The sequence below is a fragment of the Artibeus jamaicensis genome, unplaced genomic scaffold (assembly GCF_021234435.1).
Source record: "Artibeus jamaicensis isolate MK-2021 breed Jamaican fruit bat unplaced genomic scaffold, CSHL_Jam_final scaffold_1964, whole genome shotgun sequence".
Lineage (NCBI taxonomy): Eukaryota > Metazoa > Chordata > Mammalia > Chiroptera > Phyllostomidae > Artibeus > Artibeus jamaicensis.
The window spans coordinates 9,381,393-9,404,394 of record NW_026522030.1 but is presented as its reverse complement, the minus strand read 5'-3'; the positions used below and the strand labels follow the sequence as shown (position 1 = coordinate 9,404,394).

The window sequence follows — 23,002 nt, the reverse complement described above, 5'->3', positions numbered from 1 at the left end:
TCTCCAGCTAAGGTCATTTCAGGGGAGTCCATTTGCCTCTCAGACATTGGTTTTTCCCATATCTATAATGACAGACAAGTGACTGGGAAAGATGATCCTCAATGTGAGATCAGAGCTAAAGTGCTCAGTTTTGTTAAGTTATAATAAAGTAATTCAAAGTCCTGTTCTTTAGCTTTCTACTGAAATCTCAAGTGTCATTTAAAACTTGAATCTTGTTTGGCAATACTGTTTGTGGCTTTTCCCTGGAAGTTGCTGTAGTTGTCTTGAACCTCTGAAGCAGGGTGAAGACACTGTAAGAAAATGGGGTTGGGCTGAGGATATGACTTTACTGGTTTGTCTTACTCCATAAAAACAGTCATAAGGAAAAGATGTACGCTTTAAAAATATTCATTGTTTTTAGAGAGGCTCTATGTGTTTAGAACTGGGCAGTGTATGATTCCTTGGAGTGGGGAGCAATTAAAAAAGTTGGATGATTTGAGTTAGTTTTGGTCTTATTGAAACCCCAACTTAATCATTCAAGATGTGGTTCACAAAAAAGCAGGAGGCAAAATAGATTCATCGTCTCAGATTCTAAAAGAGGAATAAAACCAACTACTAGTGACTTTCTTCCTGGAAGAAGGCAAAGTACATCTGCAGTTCTTATGGTCAGAGAGAATGTGTGGCTCTCACAGCCAAGCTTTGCTCTTGGCGATACTCTCCAAGTCCAAATGGAAATCGAGATGACTTTGCCTGCACTGATGCAGATCACAGGAAATGGAGACAATTTCAAGCCTTAAATGTGGTACAAGTAGCAAACCTGAAAGTCTAATGAGGAGAACAGGGAAGAGCCCCCAGCCCTGATATCATTTTGGGTGGCCCGAACCAAGATGAATGCAGACCTGGGAGCTAGTTGGCACAGAATAAACAGAACAGAGTTGGAACTGTGGCTCTTCACCAACTGCAAGTCAGTGAACCAACTTCCCAACACACTAAGTGCAGCGGGTACTCTAACAGATGTGAATGCCCCTCTTATCTCCCTCTGTGGACACACCAATAGACTAACACACAACACAGTTAGAGCCAAAGAACAAGAGAAGACAAGCAACGTGCCCCAAAGTGACCGAGAATCATTTTGCTTGTTTTCCCCTCTGTGGATATGTCACTTACTTTTTATGAAAATCTGTAATCTTTTATGAACTTCAGAGTGAATGGTAATATTCCTCTTGTTTTACAACATTAGAAAGAGCAGTTTAATATGGAGGAGCAGGGCTTACTTTTCTAAAAGAAAATATCCATGTATTGTGATAACAAGATTTATTTACAGTTATACCTACACATCTCTATTATTTTACCATTCAATGAAAAATGCAGTAAAATTTTATGTCATCTTGTTCTGATTGATAAATATAACTCCTAAAATATTTTAAAAGTAGAATCATTTAAATTTATTAGGAGAATTTTATCAAATAAGTAGTCAAATCATCTGTGTTTTTAAATTTTTTTAAAGGGAAGTCACCTATATGTTTTACATATATTTTAAGTGGCAGTATTTTAGGTTCAAAGTACATGAGGTTTGAGGTCATCTTATCCTACTAGTTGTGTAAATCAAAATGACTACGTATATCAATTTTTTGTGGAATAATTTAGCAGCCAGGTGGAAACATTATGGAAATTTTTCTCAGTGTATTTTTTCCTTTTTCCAAAGATGCCCAGGCAGGCATTATTACGAGTCCTGGAACATGGACCCACTGGGCGACGCCCACCCTAACAGTTCCAGGAGGTGTGCCCAGCTAGCTGAAAGTATGTGCAGAACAAGGCCATGTACCTATGCCAAGGTCAAATAATAAAGAAGGTACAAGATTATCCAGCACTGGGGTTAGATTCTCTCAAAACAACAGTATTAGTCTTAATAATATATTAAATGATATAGTAAAAATATCCCACCAGTCTATACCCGTTTTGCCACCTTTGAAAAGGTTTCACACCCATATTCTCAGGCGTGAGCTATTATTCCTATTGAACAGAGCTTCCTGATTGTCTTCTTTTGAGGTCACTATCATGGAAAGGGAACATGATACACAGAGCAGAGAGCCGTTTATCCAGCTCCTTCAGGTCAGCATGCCTGGGTGACTTGGGGAAAATAGTGTATTTACTATAAACACCAGAGATAGTCACCTCAATCACAGTCTTGCTTTTACCCACTGCATACCTTAGTCCGAACTCACAGTAATAATCTGAACTCATCCCTTTGATCTTTCAAACCTGAAGGGCAAAAAGACTGAAATGGAGGGCCAAGGGTTGTTTTTACTTTGAGGTCATCAAAAATACTAAACTGTTGGTCAGGGAGACCCATAAAGAAAGAAAAACAGATTCAAACCATGACTAACGAGGCCTGCTGTGCATGAGTCACAAGCTGGACGGAGCCGACCCTGTGGAAACAGGAGGAACAGCATTTAGGAGCCGCATCACAGTCAGGCAATGAGCCTACCAACTTGGGGTATTCGCTGAACCGTTTCAACACCTGGGTGACGTCCAGGAGAGGGGAGCTCAGGCAGTTTAAAAATCACTTATTTTTCCTACCAAGAGTGTTTTTGGTGACCTTGAGAAGCTGTTTGGGGATGACTTTCTTAGGTGTGAACATGCAAATAGTTGGAGTTCAGGCAACACTGGGGGATGAGTCCTTTTGGGTCATTTCCAAAGCATTATACTTCTTGAAAGAGGGGGCTAATTTTGCAGAGGAAGGTAACTGTTCTACAGATTTCACTCCTACGAACTAGAAAGGGATTCTATTTACAGACAAAACATCCTCATAGCAGACAGCATGCTGATTGAGCATAGAGGTCTTTAGCTTTTTTTCTCATTATTGCTTTGTATTAAAATTCAGGGAGAATCCAAAGTTGTGTTTCAAATTGTTCAGTCCTTTTGATCTAACTTGGACAGTTAAATTTATAAGAAGTTGCACTTCTGATGAATACAATGATGAGTTGGATTTGAATTCCCAACTAAAGATATGTCTCTTAAAGATAATTTTCTCTCTGCCTTGTCCATTTCTCATAGCATCCAGGCTGCTTATCAGGGGAAAATGCCACAATACTTGACCTGGCCTGGGAAGTTTCCCCAGTTAGGTGAATCAGTGTTCACAGAAATCTTTTTTATCATAAGCATGGACACTAGTGATGCATGTAGAAGGGGAAAAACACAAAGCAGCTATAACTGGGCAAACTCGGTCTGTCCAATTGCTACAGAAAGTGTTTGGTTCCAGGGCCAGCCAGCTACCTGGCTGCAGCAGAAAGAAAGCTGGTCTCACCCAGGGCTTCCCTCCCTCATGCTAGTCTGTCTAACTGTGAAAATCCTCCCTCAGGCAAAACAGGAAAATAACTGCCTTCAAATTTCTCATTCCCAGCCTCACCCTCTTCTAGGGGACAGAGAGATCCCTACTGTGGCCAGAGGAACCCACCTCTACTCCTCTGAGATAATGTCAAAACAAACCAAGCTCTGATTCCCTCCCTCAAACTGGCATTCCCCCTTATACAAGCAGTGGCAAATAAGGGTAATTATTAAAAAGATAGCATAGTACTGAAGAGAAGAGTAAATCACCATTTGAAAAAATGCTGCCACGTTAATAATGATGTTTAAGTCAAACATTTGTTTTGTGCACCGGTTGGTTGATTTGTTGAGGCTATTGTTGTTACTATTCTTGTTTGCTAATGACTCTTCATTTATTCCCTCTTGCAGACCTGGGGAAGGCACCATGACAGTGATTTAAAAACACAGGATTGGGGTCAAACACACTAGGGTACAAATTCTAACTGTGAATGTGCTGGCAGCTGTCTGTATTGCAGAGCTAGCACGATGATGCTAATAAATAAACACTTGTGTATATCAACCCATCAATTACGTGCTAATATTGCAGCGATATCCTGCCTCTCCCAGCACATTTGATTTCCTGTTGTAAGTAGCATGGCGTGGCATATGTCATGTCTCAGAAACAGAATCAAGTTCACAATCGCTTTTCTTGGTGCCCATCCCCTTATCTGATGTGCATTTGTGGGCAACTGAACAGGAGTTAGGAAAATAAGTCCAAAAGTATACCACCTCTCATTCTTAACTATTTTCATCTTCAAAGGATACAGAATACCTCTTGGGGGATCCATGCAGTGTATCTTTCCTACGTGGCATAGTTATCTATTGCTATATCACCATCATCCCCAAACTGAGTGGTTTAAAACAATAACCATTTATTAATAATGCTCACGAGTCTGTGGGTCAAATGGATAGTTTTGTTGATTTGGACCAGGAGTGCCTGATCTTGGCTGATCTACTCTTGTAGATTGGCAGGGTAACTGAGTACCAGTTGGTCTAAAATGGTTTTATCATATGTCAAGTGATTGTTCTCAGCTCCAAGCTGGAACAGTGGGAAAACCTGGGCATTGTGTGCCTCATCCTCTGGCAGGCTAGCTCTGGCTTATTCACCAAAGGTGACAGGTACAATGAGCAACAAGATAGCAAGCCACAATGTGTAAGAACTGTACAAATCTCTGTGTCTTTTTAAGTCATGTCTCAGGCCAATCTAGGTTTAAAGCATGGAGAATGATGCTACCTTTTGAGAGAAGAGCTACAAAATCATACTACAAAGTCACGGGCATAGAGATGCAAAAATCTTTGGCTATTTTTGCAATCTACCATATGCCTTTTGATCATAATCTTAATCCTTTTTCTTTCGAGTCTACAGACTTAGCAAATTAGAAAATCCTTGAACTAATTCTATCCTTTTTTCCTCCCCACTCCACCAGGTTTCTTCTGGATCCATTCAAGAAAGTGTGAAAGACCGAGTGATTGACTCAAGACTGCAGCTGTTTATCACCAAGCCAGGACTCTACACGTGCATAGCTACCAATAAGCACGGAGAGAAATTCAGTACTGCAAAGGCCGCGGCCACTGTCAGTATAGCAGGTAGGATGGATCTTCACCATTGCATTGTTCCAGGAGAGAAGAGTTGGCACTAGTCTATGAATATCTCACACTGGGAAACACTATGTTTAATATCTTACTTCACCCCCCTTTGGCCTATTCTGTTCTTTCATGTGGACACTCCAGAGGTTGACCTAGACAATAGTTGATTGGCTGAATTATTGCCTCAAAAATGAAATCCTCAAATACTTACCCAAGTGATGAGTAACAGCTTCCAAAGGCTCATTTCTATTCCTTTCTCCCTCCCTGTCTCCCTTCCTCCCTTGTTTCCCCTTTTCATTCTTTTTCTTACTTTCCTTTTCTGTCTTCTCTCTCTCCTTCCTCCTCTCTCTTTTCTTTCTTTCTCTGGGTCAAACTTTCTGAAGCTCTCAAAGAGTAAGTTGGCAGGCATTTAATATGGTTGTGCCAATCTCTTCGTGCCTATTTTTGGAAGACATTGTTACTTAGGAGTATGGGATCTATCTCATAGTCTCTTCCTGTCCTGTTATATGCAAATTATAGCAGTACTTATAGGTGTTTCAAGGAAAAGAGCTGACACATGGAATCCTAGGATGTTTGTGTTGGGTTTTAAAGGTTTATTTTTAAAATGTAAATATCCCAAAGGCTTCTGAGAACATTTGTGGAATTCCTGGAGATGAAACTAATCCCTGTATCAGGAAGTGCCCAGCATGTTCTGTTCATTTCATGTGGACTGCCCAAGGGTCAGCGGAGAGATGCTTGTTCTCACATGTAAGCCAAGCATTGGGAGGACATGTGCCCAGTGCCAGCTTTCCACAGCCTGACATTTCTTACTACAGTGTCACTTCTTTGATCTGCCATGATGGGGAAATTTCCAGTAATGTTTGTGATCTTTATATGAGGGGAATTGAGACCACAGAAAACTATGCAGGGAGCGTTGGGCAAGGCTGGGCCTCTGGGCAAGCGCATGGAAGGAAGAGAACATTCCAAAATGACGGCTCCTTCTGCCTTCCCCGGGATTATATCTGTCTAGATCGTCTTGGGACATCGTATCAGTTATTCTAAAATGTCCACTGAAGGGAAGTCATTTCTGCCAGAGGAAATGGGTGAGAATTCTAAAAGTAAATACAACCCAGTTAGACATATGCTACGATTACTAGTTACATAGCACTTCACTGTGTGTAAAGTGCTTTTACATGCACCTACTACATACACTGGATTCAGACCACTGTGTTAGGTAAGGGGTGCAAACTTAATTAACAAATGGGATAATTAACAACAAAGTTCCTGCCTTTTGAGGATTTTCAGTCTGGAAAGGAAATCGATCAGCCATACACAGGGTGTGGCAGAAGTAACTCCTGCTTGAGTGTGGTTGGTAGGGTAATAATATGGGTGTAATAATTTATAGTTTTAATTTGAACATCTCACTTAAAATCTTATATGGTGTGAGTGTGATAGTGTTATGTTATAGAATTTCAAGCTTATGATTTTGTAATAAAAGGGGGTGTTATTTCTGCTGGACCCTGTATATTATGGCATAGACTATGTTCTATGTCAGAAGCATAAATGAAGTACAACGGCAGAAAAAGAAAAACTGTGCTTAAAGGAATGGATCAGGAGACATGAGCATGAGATGAGAAAGTGGAAGTGTATTCAGAAAACAGCAGGTCTAGAGCATTATGGGAACTGGGAATGATCAGAAGAATGTAGAAAAAAGGTTTGAAATGTGGGCTCCAGCCAGGTTATAAAGACCCTAAGTAGGTTGAATGTAGTCTTCAATCAATGGGAAGTCGTTTCATTATTTCAGAGGAGACAAGTGTTATGGTCAGATATATCCTTTATCAGACTAACAGATGTTGGGTGTCAAAAGTTTGGGAGGCATGGCAGGAAGTTAGGAGGCTATTCTAGGAGTCTGGAAAAGTCCTGAGGCATGAACAACAGCAGCAATGGTACAGAGAGAAGAGAAGAGAACCATGGGACCTATGAGGATAGAAATGATAAGTTCGGAAATGTTTGAATGTGGAAATATGGTAGAAAAATGAGTTAAGATATGTTTGAGATATTGAGGAAGGTGTCTTAAGAAAAACAATAAAGATAAAAACAAAACAAAACATAAGAACATGAGAAAGTTCAGGAGACAAAAATAATTAAAATTTTGATGCCTTTTAACTGCTTGATATCATTCTAGTCTCATTATCTTATGTTTTATTTGATATTTGATCAAGACCCAATATTAAAAAATATATATTTATGGCTATGTGTGTGTGGAGAGAGAGAGAAAATAAACTGATCTAATTAGTTTAATTTATACCTCCTCTGAGCAGAAGAAAATAAATAATATTGTTAATCTTAAGAGAGTCTCATTTCAGGTAATTAATAAGGTGTTCAAAGATCAATTGCCACCAGGGCTCTTTCTGCTCTTTTTTCTTCCATCCTTCTCCTAGATGGCAGGGGATTTGAATTCACATAGTTGTACCCTCTGGAACCACCCCATTGCTGTCCCAGTCTCTAGTATAGTCTACAGCTGGAACACTTATGACCTTCTTTCTGGGCTTGGTTAGAACCCAGAGGACCTCCCTGGCTGGCTCAGCCCCTTTGAGGCTCCTCCTGTGGCAGCACAGCTCTCTGCCTCTTAGTCAAATCCTTCTGAAAGCCCCTCTCTAGAGACTCTGCAGCTAGGCCACCCTGTCTCCCCCTACAGGGGGAGGCCTGTGGAATGCCAGATCAGCCCTTCTTATCCCTCGTGGGGCCAGGAGCAACTTCCGGACCACTTTCAAGTAACACAAAATCCAAGAGCGATTCATACCTAGCAACTCAGTCCTGCCGTCTACCCAACCACATCATGCTGCCATTTTTATACACCTGTGGCCCTCCCATGTCAGGGTAAGGGACCCCTATAGTATTTTTTTTTTTTTTTGCTTCTAAGGTCCCAGATTAAAAGTAGGAAAAATTCCCTATACTTTTGGCTTTTTCCTTAATTTATCAATATAGCTCTCTTCTAGGATTTTAGGCCAGAGAAAGGCAGTCTATAAAATATGTATCTAAATTATTAATTTTCCTACTTTCCTCCTTTTCACAACATACCAAGCCAGAGGGACTGTCCCCAGCAGTCCCCCACTAGTGCATCAACCTTCAGAGCCTACATGTCACAAGTACAAAGAAGGCAGTGGTGGGACTGATGAGGAGGAGAACCTAATAACATGAGCATATTTGCCCCACGAGGGCAGATTCATCACATGGATATGATTTCCTGATGCTGAAAGGACTGCAGAACCATATCATCTATAGCGACACTGCCCCTTCATCCCTGTCCTAGCCAAAATGAGAACCTGATCCAACTCTATTAATAAATGGCATACACTCACAGAGGAAGATGCAATCTCCTCCCAAAGAGCAGTATTTTCTGATGGTAGAAAGAACCCTAAGTTGTAGACACACAGCACAGAAAGGCAATGGCTCAGAGTGCAGGGCAGAGTGGTCAATGTTGAGAATAGACTGGAGTGAGGATGGGGGCAATCAGCAACAGATGTCCAGGAAAAATAGCAATAGAATACTTGTAGGGAAATGATGGTAGAAGCAAATGCATGGTTCGGCACATAGCAGCAAAGAGGCCTTGAAATATGCTGCTGCCACCAAGTTGAATTCAGATGAGAAGCAGTGACTTCATTAGGGCCAATTGAACCAGCAATGACTTGACTTTAGTCAATAAACCTAAAAATGCATGTTGAGCAGGTGTTAGGTACTGTACTTGAACCAATAAGTCTGAATCCTTCTGCACATGGTAAGAAAATAGTGAGATGAGTAAAGAGGAACTGCTTCAAGTTGCTAACTCATAAAAAGACCCGAGACCCTCTGTTCAGCCTCTGATGTGTTTTTCTGTTGTGTCTCACTGACCGTGAGGAGATATGAAACTCCCCTAATTTTCCTAAAATTTTCCCAGGAAGATCCAATGAGGGTGTCTCAGTGATAGAATGAAATAAGACCTCTGAACCCCATGAGACATCTGCCGTTTTCTCTTCATCACTTTGGCTTGTTCTTTTCAGTTAAATCTGCTAGAAGGTCCCTCTGCCATTGTTGAAGAAACTACCTTCCAGCTCTGGGGAGCTCCCTGGACCAATGCCCTTGAGAAGTGAAGCCACTCGGGTGAAAAACAAATCTGTTGGTTCACTCTAAATCAGAATCATTTCAAAGAGGCATGGTCTTATGCTCCCCAGATCTTCCAGAGCTTGGGTGTGGCACCTGCTTTCTCCATTTCTGCTTTCAGCCCCTCCCTCCTTTGGCCTCTGATGGGGCTGGCCCGCAGTCCAGAGCTCCGAGTCAGATATGGTGCCTCTCCTTGACACTCTGGCAAGGCTCTTTTATCCCAAACTCTTCTTTCTCTCATTTCAGTCAACTCCGCCCTCCCCTAGTGTTCTGTAGTCAACAGCCCCCTTTGTCACATTTGTTGTGTCTCACTTTGAAGCTTTTACTCTTTTACTCCATCTGTTTATTTACTCATCCCAGCAGGAAAAAACTGGAGATGGAAAAATCTGGTCTAGTGCTTAGGATTAGGTGTAATGATACTTCTAGTGTTTAAGGACAAGGAAAAAAAAAGTAAAGATCAGCCTTCGTTTTCCCAAAACTCTTCCATGTGTTTGCCCCAATCCATATGCATTGTTAGAGAAATGTGATATACTTCTTTCTGACTCATTTACATTTGCTGTTAGTCATCAAAAGGAGTCAGAGAAACTTTTGGAACCTCTTCCTACAGGCCAGGAAGTTGCATTTCCCCTCCAGTCACAACCCCAAAAGGTTCAAATTGCAATTTAAAGTAGCCAGGACACAGGATAGCTGGCAAGATGCCCTCTCTTTGTCATCAGAATTCTTGGCCCTGTGGCAGAGACCAGCAAGACAGCGGAGACAACCCATTATCCTTCTAATGAGCATAGTCCTGGAAGAGCCAGAGGCCATCAGAGTAGACACAGGTACCAGTATTCTGCCAAACATTTAAAAAAGAACTAACACCAATATTCTCAAGCTCTTCCAGAAACCTGAACAAGAGAGAACACTCCCAAATTCCTAGTAACTAGGTCAGCATTATCCTGATACCAAAGCCAGAATAAGGACACTATAAGAAAAGAAAACTTCAGACCACTATCCCTGATGAATATAGATGCAAAAATTCTGAACTAAGTATTAGTAAATTAAATTTGACAGCATATTAAAAGGGGCATACACCGTGATCAAGTGAGATTTGTCCTAGGGATACAAGAATGCTTCAACATATGCAAATCAATCAATGTGATACACCACATTAATAGGATGAAAAATTAAAAATGACGTGATCATCTCAATAAGTGCAAAAAATGCATTCAACAAAGAATATATAATTCCTGATAAAAAGGCTCAACAAATTGGGTATAGAAGAAACATAACTCGATACAATATAAGCCATATATGACAAACCCACCGCCAGCATCATACTCAACAGTGAAAGCTCGAATGCTTTTCCTCTAAGATCAGGACCGAGACGTTATTACCCACTCTCACCCCTTCTATTCGGCAGAGTTACTGGAAGTTCTAGCCAGAATGACAAGGCAATAAAAAGAAAGGCATCCAAATAGAGAGGGAAAAAGTGAAATTTTCTTTGTTTGCAGTCGACATAATTTTATATATAGACAATCGTAAACACTCCACTGAATAACTGTTAGAACTAATAAATAAATTTGGTAAAGTTTCAGCATGCACAATCAACATACAGAAATCAGTTGTGTTTCTATACATTAACAACAAGATATTTGAAAAAGATACAGAAAACCATACATTTAGAATAATATCAAAAACGTTAAAATACTTAGGAATAAATTTTTTTTGCCTTGTTCTAAAAAACTGTTTTAAGCTTAGACTTTTCCTCTATCAATAAAAGGAGTGTAATACTGTGAAGAAATAAGAAGCCTATATTTTAGTAAACATATTTTCCAGATAAGCAGAAATAATGTATGTGTTCTGACACCACAGTGAATTATTGTTGCACTCCCTCTTTTATTTTTTGAATTGTTGTTCAGTTATAGTTGTCCTGCCTTTTTCCCAATTCTCCCTACCCATGAGCCCTCTATTTGTGTTCCTTGGTTTGTCCCTTCCCTTTCCCCATTATCCCCCTTCCCCCTGTTCTTAGAAATGAATTTAACCAAGGATGTGAAAGGTCAATGAGTAGAAAATTCTAAGACTTTGATTAAAGAAATTGAAGAAGACACAGATAAATGGAAAGAGATTCTGTATTCATGAGTCAGAAGAATTAAGGTGTTTAAAATGCCCATAGTAGTTAATTAAAGAAATCTACTGAGTCAAGGCAGTCTCAATCAAAATTCTGATTACATTTTTTCACAGAAATAGAACAAATGATCCTAAAATTTGTGTGGAACCACAAAAGATCCTAAGTAGCCAAAATAATTTTGAGAAAGAAAAACAATTCTGGAGATATCATATTTCCCGATTTCAAGTTATATGATAAAACTATAGTAATCAAAGCAATATAGGAACTGGCATAAAAATGGACACATAGACCAAATGGAACTGAATCAAGAGCCCCCAAATGAACTCACTCATATTTGGTCAATTTATAACAAAGAAAAATAAACAAGTGGAACTATTTCCAACTAAAACACTCTTGTACAGCAAAAGAAACCATCAATAAAATGAAAAGGCAGCCTATGGAATGGGAGAGAATATTTGCAAATGATGTATCTGATAAGGAGTTAATATCCAAAATATATATTTAGAAAAAAAACCTTTTACAACTTATAAAAGACACAAACGACCCAATTAAAAAAATGGGCAGAGGATTTGAATAGATTTTTTTTCCCAAAGAAGACCTACGAATGGCCAAAAGGTTTGTGAAAATGTTCTCCACATCACCAGTCATTGGGGAAATGCAAATCAAAACCACGATGAAATACCACCTCGTACCCATTAGAGTGACTATTGTCAAAAAGACAAGAGTTAACAAGTGTTGGCGAGGTTGTGGGAAAAGGAAGTTCTTGAGCACCGTTAGTGGGAATGCAAACTATCTCAGCCACTCTATAAAATAGTATAGACATTGCTCAAGAAGTTAAAAATAAACTACTGCATAATCCAGCAACCCCACTCTGGGTCTAAACCCAAAGGAAATGAAAACAGGATATGGAGGAGATAGTGGCACTCTCATGTTCATTGCAGCAGTATTCACAATAGCCAAGATGCGAAAACCACCCAAGTGTCCACAAAGAAGTGGACGAAGAAGATATAGTACATATACCCAATGGAATATTATTCAGCTATAAAAATAATGAAATCTTGCCATCTGTGACAACATGTGAATGAAACTTGAAGTCATTATGCTAAGTGAAATAAATCAGAGAACAATAAATACTAGACAGTCTCATTTATATGTGGAATCTAAAAAAAGTCTAACTTATAGAAACATAGAGTACAGAAGGGGTTACCAGGGACTCTGGAGTGTAGGGAATAGGGGGCCATTGATGAAAGGTCACAAAATTCCAGTTATAAGTTCTGAGAATCTAATGCACAACATGGTGATTATGGTTAATAATCCTGAATGACATACTTGAAAGTAGCTGAGAGTAGATCTTAAATATTCTCACACACACACAAAAAGATAATTATGTGATGTGATAGGGTATTAGATAATGCTATGGTGGTAATCATTTTGCAGCATTTAAAGGCATGAAATCAACATATTGTATGCCTTAAATTTATAAGTTGTTATGACAAGTATATCTCAATAAAGCTGAGAGAAAAGTAGACACGGGGATTCAGGGAGGAAAATACATATTTGTACAATGTTTCCCATTCACAATGGCATTCATAGGTCCTTGGCGGGAGAACGCTGTCCAAAGTTCTGTCTATGGCCGCACAGTCTCAGAGCACGGGAACGAGCCTGTGGTCACATCCCTTATCCAATACGAGTTATACCCCAGTCTACCGACACTCCCACCTTCTGCAGTGCCCCTCCTTTGGACTGACCTCAGGGTCTGCAGCTTCCGGTCACTTCCGGTCAATTTAAAACTCAAATGAGTATATGTAACATAACCAAAAGTGGGCAGTAGGGAAAATACAACGTGGTAGTATTGGAGTCCTCCACTCCCCAAATGGGCCACATACAGTAGTCCCCCCTTATCCATGGGGCATATGTCCCAAGACCCCCAGTGGATGCCTGAACCACAGATAGTACTGAAGCCTATATAAACTATGTTTTATTATACATACATACTTCATACTTATGATAAAGGTTAATTTATAAATTAGTTGCAGTAAGAGATTATCAACTAATAATAAAAAAGAACAATTATAACAATATACTAGAGCAAAAGTTATGGAGACACGGTCTCTCACTCAAAATAAACTTATTGTACTCTACTCACTCTTCTTGTAGCTATGTGAGAAAATTAAATACCCATTTGAGGACTCTCACTTCTTTACACAAAGGGAGCCCTTCACTACTCTTTGGCATATCCAAATTGCCAGCCTCCCTATTCTTGTGCCTTGGGGCCATTGTTAAGTAAAATAAGGGTGGGTTATTTTACTTAATAAGTAAACACCAGCACTGCAACAGTGCAGCAGTCATCCTGATAAGCATGGGGGCTACTCCCTGACCGACAGGTGCTCAGCGGTGAGCAGTCTATGGCATGGAGCTGAATAAAGGGATGACCACGTCCTGGAAAAATGTCGTGAGATTGTGTCACTACTTAGAATGACACACAATTAAAAACTTGTGATTTCTGCCATTTTCGTTTTGTTTTCAGACCGTGGTTGAGGGCAGGGAACAGGGACTGCAGACAGTGGGACTGTGGACAAAGGGGTTGACTGTAGCTTTATTTTCTAGATTTTCAAGGAGTTGCCATTCCACACTGTGACAGAAAATAAATAGGACTTTGAATGACATTTCATAACGAATATAGCTGATTGACTGTTCTACCATGTTTCATGCTCTCTCAGGTCTGGAAGCTGAGAGTCCCTCGTCCAATGTGTCCCTAATCTTCTCAATTATGAGACTTGGGTGAATGAGGCAGGAACACACTACTCAGCCACCATAGGGGGAGAGTGTTCTTATTAACACAAAAGTCTGTTTCCTGGCATTTCGTAATAGCTTTATATGGTTTCGTTTTTTAAATTTCATTTTTTCAATTACAGTGTATATTTAATATTGTTTGTATTAGTTTCGGGTATACAGTAGAGGACTTAGACAATCATATCCTTCACAAAAGTGTCCTTTGGTATTCCTAGTACTCATCTGCATATCTGGTTTCAGACTGATTAAACAGGTGTGTTGTTTTTGTTTTTTGTTTGTTTGTTTGTTTTTATCTTTTAATAGAAGGGGAAAGCGTAAATGAATAACAGCCAATGGTCACACTAAATTGCTACCAGCTGTTCTGCAGTTAGGAGTAACAGCCAAGCATTCTCTTTATAATCAGGCAGTCTCCTTTATTAGAGTCACTGCACGTTTTAGAAGAGAGTCAAACTTGTCCTGACTTCCAGATAATTTTAAAAATACTACAAACCTTGATGACTGTTGGAAATTTTTGGAATTTTAAAATATCTTGTTTTGAGATAAAAGCATTGGTTTATGATTGCAAGGTTCTTGCAATCCCTTCCCCATTCCCCAACCTCCCCCCAAAGAAAATGTGACTGGAGAAGTTTCTGTAAGAAACACACAAAAGCCTGGCATACGTGGGCATCCTCTGATTCTCTTAATAGTTTTGAGACAAACAAGCACCCTTAGTTAATTTCATTTTTCTTTCTTCACTTGTCCTCAAAACAGAAGCATATCTGGTCTTATTATCACCTCCCAAATCGATGCCTGGATTCTCTTTGTCATTGGCACATATCCGTGGTATTGAATCCTCCTTTTGCATCTTAAGTGAAGGACTCTTTCATACACATATCCTTGGCCTCCTTGTGTTTCAACAGGTTTTCCTGCTCAGCTGCTCTTAGAATCTGCCTTTACCTCTCTAAATTACATACCATTTTCTCTGGAAGAATTTTCTGATGGCTCCTTCCACCTGTTCTATCTGGACAGTAGCAGGAAGGTCATGAGGTTTGGGTCATGGTGGTGCCTCGTGTAAGTTGGTTTCTGAGTCTCAGCACGAGGCTCCCTTAATAGAAAGCCCATACAGACAAAAGATTCACGTACACAAGCTTACGAAAACCTTCTGGTCACCAACCCTCACAAATGCCCAAGGAATGATTAGAAAGACAAAGCTCTGAGTTTACCAGGTTTTTCAAGTATATAGACTTCTCAGAGGATTCATTTCAGAATCTTTAAAAAAAAATAGCCAAAGAAAAAGACCCAAGTGGACCTGAAACCTAAAAAGGAGTTAGACATCAACATTGGGAGAAATTCTAAATTTCAAGGCAAATTGCATTTAGCCAAAGCATATGTTTTACTTCTTACTTTTACAATGGGTGTTGGGGGACAGGAGAATGTAGATCACAGAGGGCTTAGTAAAGGGTGTGAAGTTTGAGATTTCCTATACAAAAAGAGCTGGAATTCAGAAATGCTGATCAATTACACCCCCACAAGGGTCTTTCTGCCTTGGAAGAGTCCAGGTTGGGGCCATTGCTGCTGGGAGCCCCATAACTCAACTGAGGAAAGAGGCAGTTTGCTCAGTGCCTTGACCTTTCACTCTGTGGGCGTAATTGATGAAATCCAGTGCAAAATGAAAATGCAGAGATCCCTTGCTAACAAATCAAGTATTTCAAGATGGCGGCAGCAGTGCCTTCAACTCAGCACGTGTTCCTTCTGAACACAGGACCCCGTGTGGCTGCACAGGTCACAAGGCTATGAAGCTAGTGGGTTTGTGGAAATAACAGCCCTCTCATCTCTCCTCCACTCCTCTCCTCCCCTCTTGCCTCTTCCTACTTAACCTCCACGCCTTGCACAGTCCCTGAAGCACAGTCCCTGGGTGGCTAACTGAGGGATATGCTGAGCTATAACACCGCCCGGGCTGGTGGCATCCATCGTTGCTTCAACTTGAAAAGAATTCAGTTCCTGGAGACACTCAGTACTTTCTTAATCTCTTTCTCCACCTCTGCTGTTAATGTAGTATCTGGCCTCCTCGGTGAAGCAGAGAACTTTTCAGAAATCTAGAGATTAAAAGTACCAGAGCTATCTCTTGCAAACCACAAGATGAAAATGTACTAACTTTTACTTCTTTTTCCCTTTAATCTCATCTCCTGTGGGAACTTTCTCTCCTGTTAAAAGAATGGAGGTAAGATACTATTATTATATCAATGTTTTGTCTTAATGTTTTAATTTTTGTTTGGCATGCCATCTATTGTCTATTTGCTGAGCACTGTAATCTTTCAGAAACTTTCTAATTTTGAATCACTTTAATATTCTTACAAGGTGATGAGGAAAATGAAGACAGGTAACATCTATTGCATGCTTATGGTGTATCAAGCACTGTTTTCAGAGCTTTACATGCATTATTTAAACTTATCCCCAGGAAATCCCTGAAATAGATAGTATTATTATCCCTATTGTACAGAAAAGAAACTGAGAGTTTCTTTCAACTGGAGAGTTCCAGTGATTTATGCAGCTGGTAAATTATAGGCTTGGAAATGGAACCCAGAACGGCTTCCCAAACTCTCCTCATTGTTTTATCCTGTAGATAAGAAAGTATTACCTTGTAATACAACAGTCGGCAATTTACAGTGATTATTTGCAGTCAGGCTGACTTTCATATAAACTCTATGAAATGTAATGACTATTTTTATCTAATTTTGCAAATGAAACTGAGATTAAAATGATTAATAATCAAGATAATAGCAGCTAATTTTTGTGGTACATTTTGATTACCATTTTTGCCATATCAATATTCGGCAACTTTATGGGGCAAGAACTATTATTATAAGGACACATATTATTTATTTTTTAAAACGTTTTTTATTATTCTTCAAGAAACTTCTATGGTGTTCTGCCTTTCCCCTCTGACCCCTCCCCAAGAATACATATTATTTATGTAACCTGATGCACCAAGAATTTCCAGGACCACATAGCAAACTACAAAGCCTCGATCTGATCTCAGGCAGACAGACAAGAACTCAGATTGGTAGCTACTATATTAACTACAGTTTAGCACACCTGTCCTCTCTGTGCATGTTTTCAACCACTCCCTCTATCCCTGGCACTGTAAAGGAAAGTAGAGAAATAAACAAATTATATCTGCGCCCTCAAGGAATTTATATTTTACCAGGAAAAATGCACACACATACACAGATTAGTTGCAAGACAACATAACAATGGAAGTATGTATTACAAATTTGAGGACTCAACAGAAATAGATCATTCATATGTACAAAAGGGCAAAAGAAAAAATTTAAACTCATTAGTAGTCAAACAAATGCTAATTAAAGAAAATTTCATACTATTTTCTACTTGTGATAACACAAGCACTCAAAAACTCTGCTGATAGAAAAAAATGACAATAACTTTTCTAGAAAGCATTTGGCAATTTTTATCAAGAAATGAAATGGTTGTGCCTATTAATTGGGTAAGTCCACTTTTAGTAATTTATGTTAAAAATAATAAATGTATGAGGCAATATAATTCAAAACGACTCCTTATTTTTTAGTGAAATGTATTAACAGTTTCAATATCTGCCAATAGGATAAGCTGATGTGATTGTAGGACCATGTTCTTGAAAAACATAATAGCATAAGCAAATGTTTATATCATGGTAAGTGAAAATGCAGGATACAAAAATGTATTTATAAAATAATTCTAACTATAGTTATATACTGTCTATGTATTCAATATATAGCATACATAATACTGTACATGTTATACTTATATATATATATGGATTATAACTGATGTATGTACAAATATATACAATATATAAAGGGTATCTATGTGGCCAACATAATAAATTTTCCAAATTTTTTAAATTTAAAATTTTGTGTTTATAGCACTCTGTTCTTACACAGCAAACAAGTGGTAATTTTAGTCAGAAGAAGCACAAGAGGTGTTTTTCAGAGGAGGCCGTGTCCTTCTACTCGAGGACACTGGGTTTGGCATTTCAGAAAAGGAACATTTGATCTATGTTTTGGAGCAGGGGTTGGCAAACTTTTTCTGCACAGGGCTGCGTATTAAGCGTGTTTGGCTTTGTGGGCCATACGGACTCTGTGGCCACACCGCTCAGCTCTGCTGTTGCCGGGCAAAGGCAGCACAGATCACTCACAGACGATCAAACACAGCTCTGCTCCAATAAAACTACTTATTGACACTGACATTGGAATTTTTATTAACTTTCACGTCTTTTGAGTTTTTCAACCATTTATAACGTAAACATTATTGTTCACTCACAGGCAGTATAAAAACAGTCAGGTCAGGCTGAATTTGACCTGTGGGTTGTATGTGGATCCTGCCTTAGGTAATGAATCATATGCGAAGACACTAGGCATGAAGGAATAACAAATTTCAGTTTGCTTTGGAGATTAGAAGTGGCATAGAACCCTGGTCATAACACTTGTTGGGAAAGTACAATGGGAGACCAGACTGTTAGTCCATAAGGAAAGATTTGTCCACATCAGAGCAGAGGTACAGGTGCACCACCCCTAGGGAGGGCGGGAGAAGGTGTAGCGGGGTTGCCTTACCTCAAACAAACCATAGCTGGCTGTCAGCATGGACAAAGCATTATGTGTTCAAAGGGAGTGGAGGTCTTCATAGAAACTTTTACAAATGGGACTCATCATGTTAAAGCAGACAGAAATAAGAATCAAATGTGTAGTGAGAATCCTTTCAATAGTCCATTTGACCAAGGAGAGCTGTCTATTATAAAAGTTAAAGTCTGACACCCAGGTAAAGGCCTAGAGCTTCCTGGGCTGGCACCACCTCCCTCCCTATTGGGCTTTAATGGCCCCACGGAATAACCAGGGCCTCAGCCCTGCAGCTCTTTCTACGGAGGACACCAGGCCTTTCTTCTGGGTCTGAAATTGCAGCTGGCAGGACCATGGTGACAGATATCATTGGGTGAGGATTTAAAAAATAAAGAAACAGGATGTCCAGTCAAGATGGAGGCTTAGGTGAACATGCTTTGCCTCCACAGCTACAGAAAAAAAAACCCTACAACTAGACTACAAAACAAGTATCACCCAGAACCATCAGAAAATCAAGCTGTATGGAAGTCTGACAACCAAAGATTTAAAGAAGCCACATCATGCAGACAAGTAGGAGGGGTGGAGACACAGAGACAGATGGGGAGGCTCAAAGAAGGGACGAGGTATGGGGAGGTGTGGAGACCACAGAGTGGCACAGAGAGGCAGTGGAATGGGCCACCCCACATCCACATGGGGTAGATAAAAATCAGGAGGGATACCTCCGGTGCAAGGGATCTCAGCTCCAAACCAGACCACCCAGCCTAGGAATCCAGCACCAGGAAGATAACTTTTGGCCATAAAAACCAGTGGGGTTTGGAGCAGTGAAAGAAACTGCGAGATGCTCAACAGACTTCTCTTAAAGGGCCCTCACACACTTAGGACCCACAGACCCACCACCTCTGGGATTCAGCACAACAGCTTGAAGGGCACAAGTGGCATATAGGGAGCAAGTGAAGTGACTGGAAACAAGGCAAGTGCTGGGAGACAGCTTCCTCCCAGGCAAGCCTCCAAAAGCCAAGCAGTGGCATTGTCCCCTCTCTGACCCTCCCCTACACAGAGCCACAAAGTGGTAACATGGGTTGCCCCAACCTGGTGATTATCTAAGGCTCTACCCCATACAATTTACAGGTATGCTTTTCGATTATAGGCCATGCTACTAAGACAGAGAGTCAAAGCAGCTCTACCTAATTAACAGAAATACAAATACAGGGAGGTTGCCAAATTGAAGAAATAAAGAAATGTGGCCCAAATGAAAGAACAGAATAAAACTCCAGAAAAAGAACTAAACAAAATGGAGATAAGCAACCTTTCAGATGCAGAGTTTAACACACTGGTGATTAAGATGCTCAAAGAACTCACTGAGTATGGCAACAGCATAAAAAAGACCCAGATAGAAATAAATGCTATATTAAGTGAAATAAAGAAAAATCTACAGGGAACCAATAGTGGAGGGGATGAAGCCAAGAATCAGATCAACTATTTGGAACATTAGGAAGAAAAAAGCATTCGATCAGAACAGCAAGAAAAAAAAAAGAATTAAAAAAATGAGGATAGACTAAGGAACATCTGGGGTATCTCCAAGTATATCAGTATTTGAATCATAGGGGTGGTAGAAAAAAAAAGAACAACAGCAAAACATTGAAATTTTATTTGAAAAAATAATGAAAATGTCCCTAATTTGGTGAAGGAAATAGATATACAAGTCCAAGAAGCACAGAGAGTTCCAAACAAGTTAGACCCAAAGAGGACTACAGCAATGCACATCACAATTAAAATACCAAAGGTTAAAGATAAAGAAAAAGATCTTAAAAGCAGCAAGAGAAAAGCAGAGAGTTACCTACAAACAAGTTCCCATAAGACTGTTACCTGATTTCTCTAAAGAAACTTTGCAGGCAAGAAGGAACTGGCAAGAAGTATTCAAAGTGATGAAAAGCAAGGACCTACAACCTAGATTACTCTATCTGGCAAAGCTATCATTTGGAATGGAAGGGCAGATAAAGTGCATCCCAGACAAGATAAAAGCTAAAAGAGTTATCACCACGCCATTATTATATGAAATGTTAGAGGGACTTATTTAAGAAAAAGAAGATCAAAACTGTGAACATTAAAAAGGCCACAAATTCACAACTATCAACAACTAAATCTAAAAAACAAACTAAGTAAACAACCAGAATAGGAACAAAATCATAGATATGGAGATCATTTGGAGGGTTATCAGCTGGGAGAGGGGAGAAGAAGACTGGGGGAAAGGTACAGGGAATAAGAAGCATAAATGATAGATACAAAGTAGACAGGGGGAGGTTAAGAACAGTATAGGAAATGGAGAATCCAAAAAACATATGCACAATCCATGGACATGAACTAAGATGGGGATTGCTGGAGGAAATGGAGGTACCAGGTTGAGAGGGGCAAAGGGGGAAAATTGGGACAAATGTAATGGCATAATCAATAAAATATATTTAAAAATGAAAAAAATAAGTGAAAGGGGGGCTTGGGATCAAATATCCATTATTGCCCCCCAAAAGAGAAACTTTATAGAAAGGAAGACCAGCCAGGTTCAGCTTGTCAGGAGACAAGAGAGGCACTGGCTTCATGTGCAACATTAACTGGCGATTTTGGAGAGAGTCCAGCAGATCATTCCAAAATAACTAGCATTCTGAGAACAGATCCCTGTGACCTCTGCTCCACTGTTCAGATGAACAACAGAACCAGCTGCTCCTGGTGTTGCTCCATCACAGTCCCAAGAACTGCTCGCAGAGAAACATGTCCCCTTGGACAGGGAGGAGGCTCCTCAGTTGCAAAAGTCAACAGGAGACACCAGTGGAAATTCTTTGCGTTCATCTTGTCCCTCAGTTTTTGCTGGAGGTTGAAGAACAAAATAGCTCAATTTGCCTTCATGTTTCACCTCTAAAATTTGACTAACTACATAAAATTTGAGGTTTATAAGTCTGCCAAAGAGCAGAGAAAAAGGAAAAGGAAGTTGTTGAACTCTCAAACTATGACGGGGCAGTCTCTCTGTCTCCATTTATAATATATTATATGTATAAAACTTGTATATATTTGGTACTGCATATTATTTCTTACCTTGTGGAGCTAATTCTAGGATAGATATACTACCAAAGCTAAGTCTTAAATGCTCCTGGATATATTACAGAGATGGAGAAAATTAATGAGAACCCTGTATTTTGTTATTGTGGTTTTTCCCCAGCGTGCAGAGGGTTTTCTCAGACTTATTATCTTCAAGCTCATAGAAAGGAAAACCAGAATTGCAATTAAGCTCTCATTTCTATTCAAAACTTATTTTTTTATTTTTATATATTTTTTTGCATTTTGTAGCTAATACTCAAAAGTAAATGAGAACTCGATACTATTATATCAACTGAAGTTGTTTTAAAAAATTAAGAGCTTTTTTGGAGAAGCAGCAGAAATCCAGAGTGAAAGATGATTTACTAATTGATTATTAATAATCCTTTCATCTGATGTTATTTTTATTTATTTCTCTCCTCTTTCTTGTTCTTAGTCTCCAGTGTTTTCTAAAAAGGAAAACACTGTTTTCAGTGTTTTTGTGTAATTAAGGAAAAACTATGAGTGCTTGTAATTTTTTTAAATGCAGAAAAAGAAAAAATAAAGCCACTAATAGTTAACACGTGACAGTGACCCTGCACGAATCATCCTCAGGTCAGAGACAGTGGGGGAAATATTTAGCTTTTACATGATATGGCTTTTTTGGTTAAGTGAAGAGTCCCACCTGTGCTTATCCATCCTCCTTTTTTTTTTTTACCAAGATATTATATTCATGCGTGAGACCATTTTGTAAACAGTGTGAGCTATTTCTGGTTACTAGGTATTATTATTCAGTTTCTTAAAGCACAGAATTCATGCTTCTCTCAAAGTTTCTTATTGATATCTTAGATCAAGTTTCTTCCCTAAGAAGTGGCCTCAGAGCTATTTCTCTGGGTGTTTTCTCAACCTTATGTGGCCCGTTTTTATGGCAGTTTTGCATTTTCTTATTAAAGGCCTTTGTTTTTAAAACCCCCAATGAACTACATGTAGTGAAATTCATGTTGGTTAATTAGGGAAAGGCAAGTATGAATTAGATAAAAATTCTATGTTGTAAAACATTATTTTAAAGTATACTGTTTCTTGGAAGTTTATCATTTTACCTGAATAAGTGGTATCTCATTTAATAAATTTGCTTTTAAAAACCAGCCACTAGTGGTTTGTAATTAAAGTATCAATTTTTCAAATTCAAGGGGGTCTTCTTAACAATTTAAAAATTTGCCACAAGTTCCAATTTGTTTAATTTCTTATCTCAAAACCCTTTAGATAAAGATAATAAAATGCTAGCTTCCAACAGTTATACAAATTAAATGAGAATACAACTTGAGTTTTATGTCATTATTAATGATAGAATTCTGATGAAAGGCATAAGAATATATTGAGATCATCACTGTGC

The 23,002-nt window shown here is 39.2% G+C and overlaps 1 protein-coding gene across 3 annotated transcripts in view; it reads left to right on the top strand.

Annotated features, from left to right (window-relative positions):
* The window catches only part of MUSK (muscle associated receptor tyrosine kinase), an 85,345-nt gene that overhangs the window by 45,185 nt on the left and 17,158 nt on the right, over positions 1-23,002 (top strand). For all 3 annotated transcript variants that reach the window (XM_037152602.2, XM_053656584.1, XM_053656585.1), the window contains 2 exons: positions 4,773-4,932; positions 16,148-16,154. In XM_037152602.2, the coding sequence (XP_037008497.2) occupies positions 4,773-4,932; positions 16,148-16,154 (167 nt within the window). The remainder of the gene's footprint in view (positions 1-4,772; positions 4,933-16,147; positions 16,155-23,002) is intronic.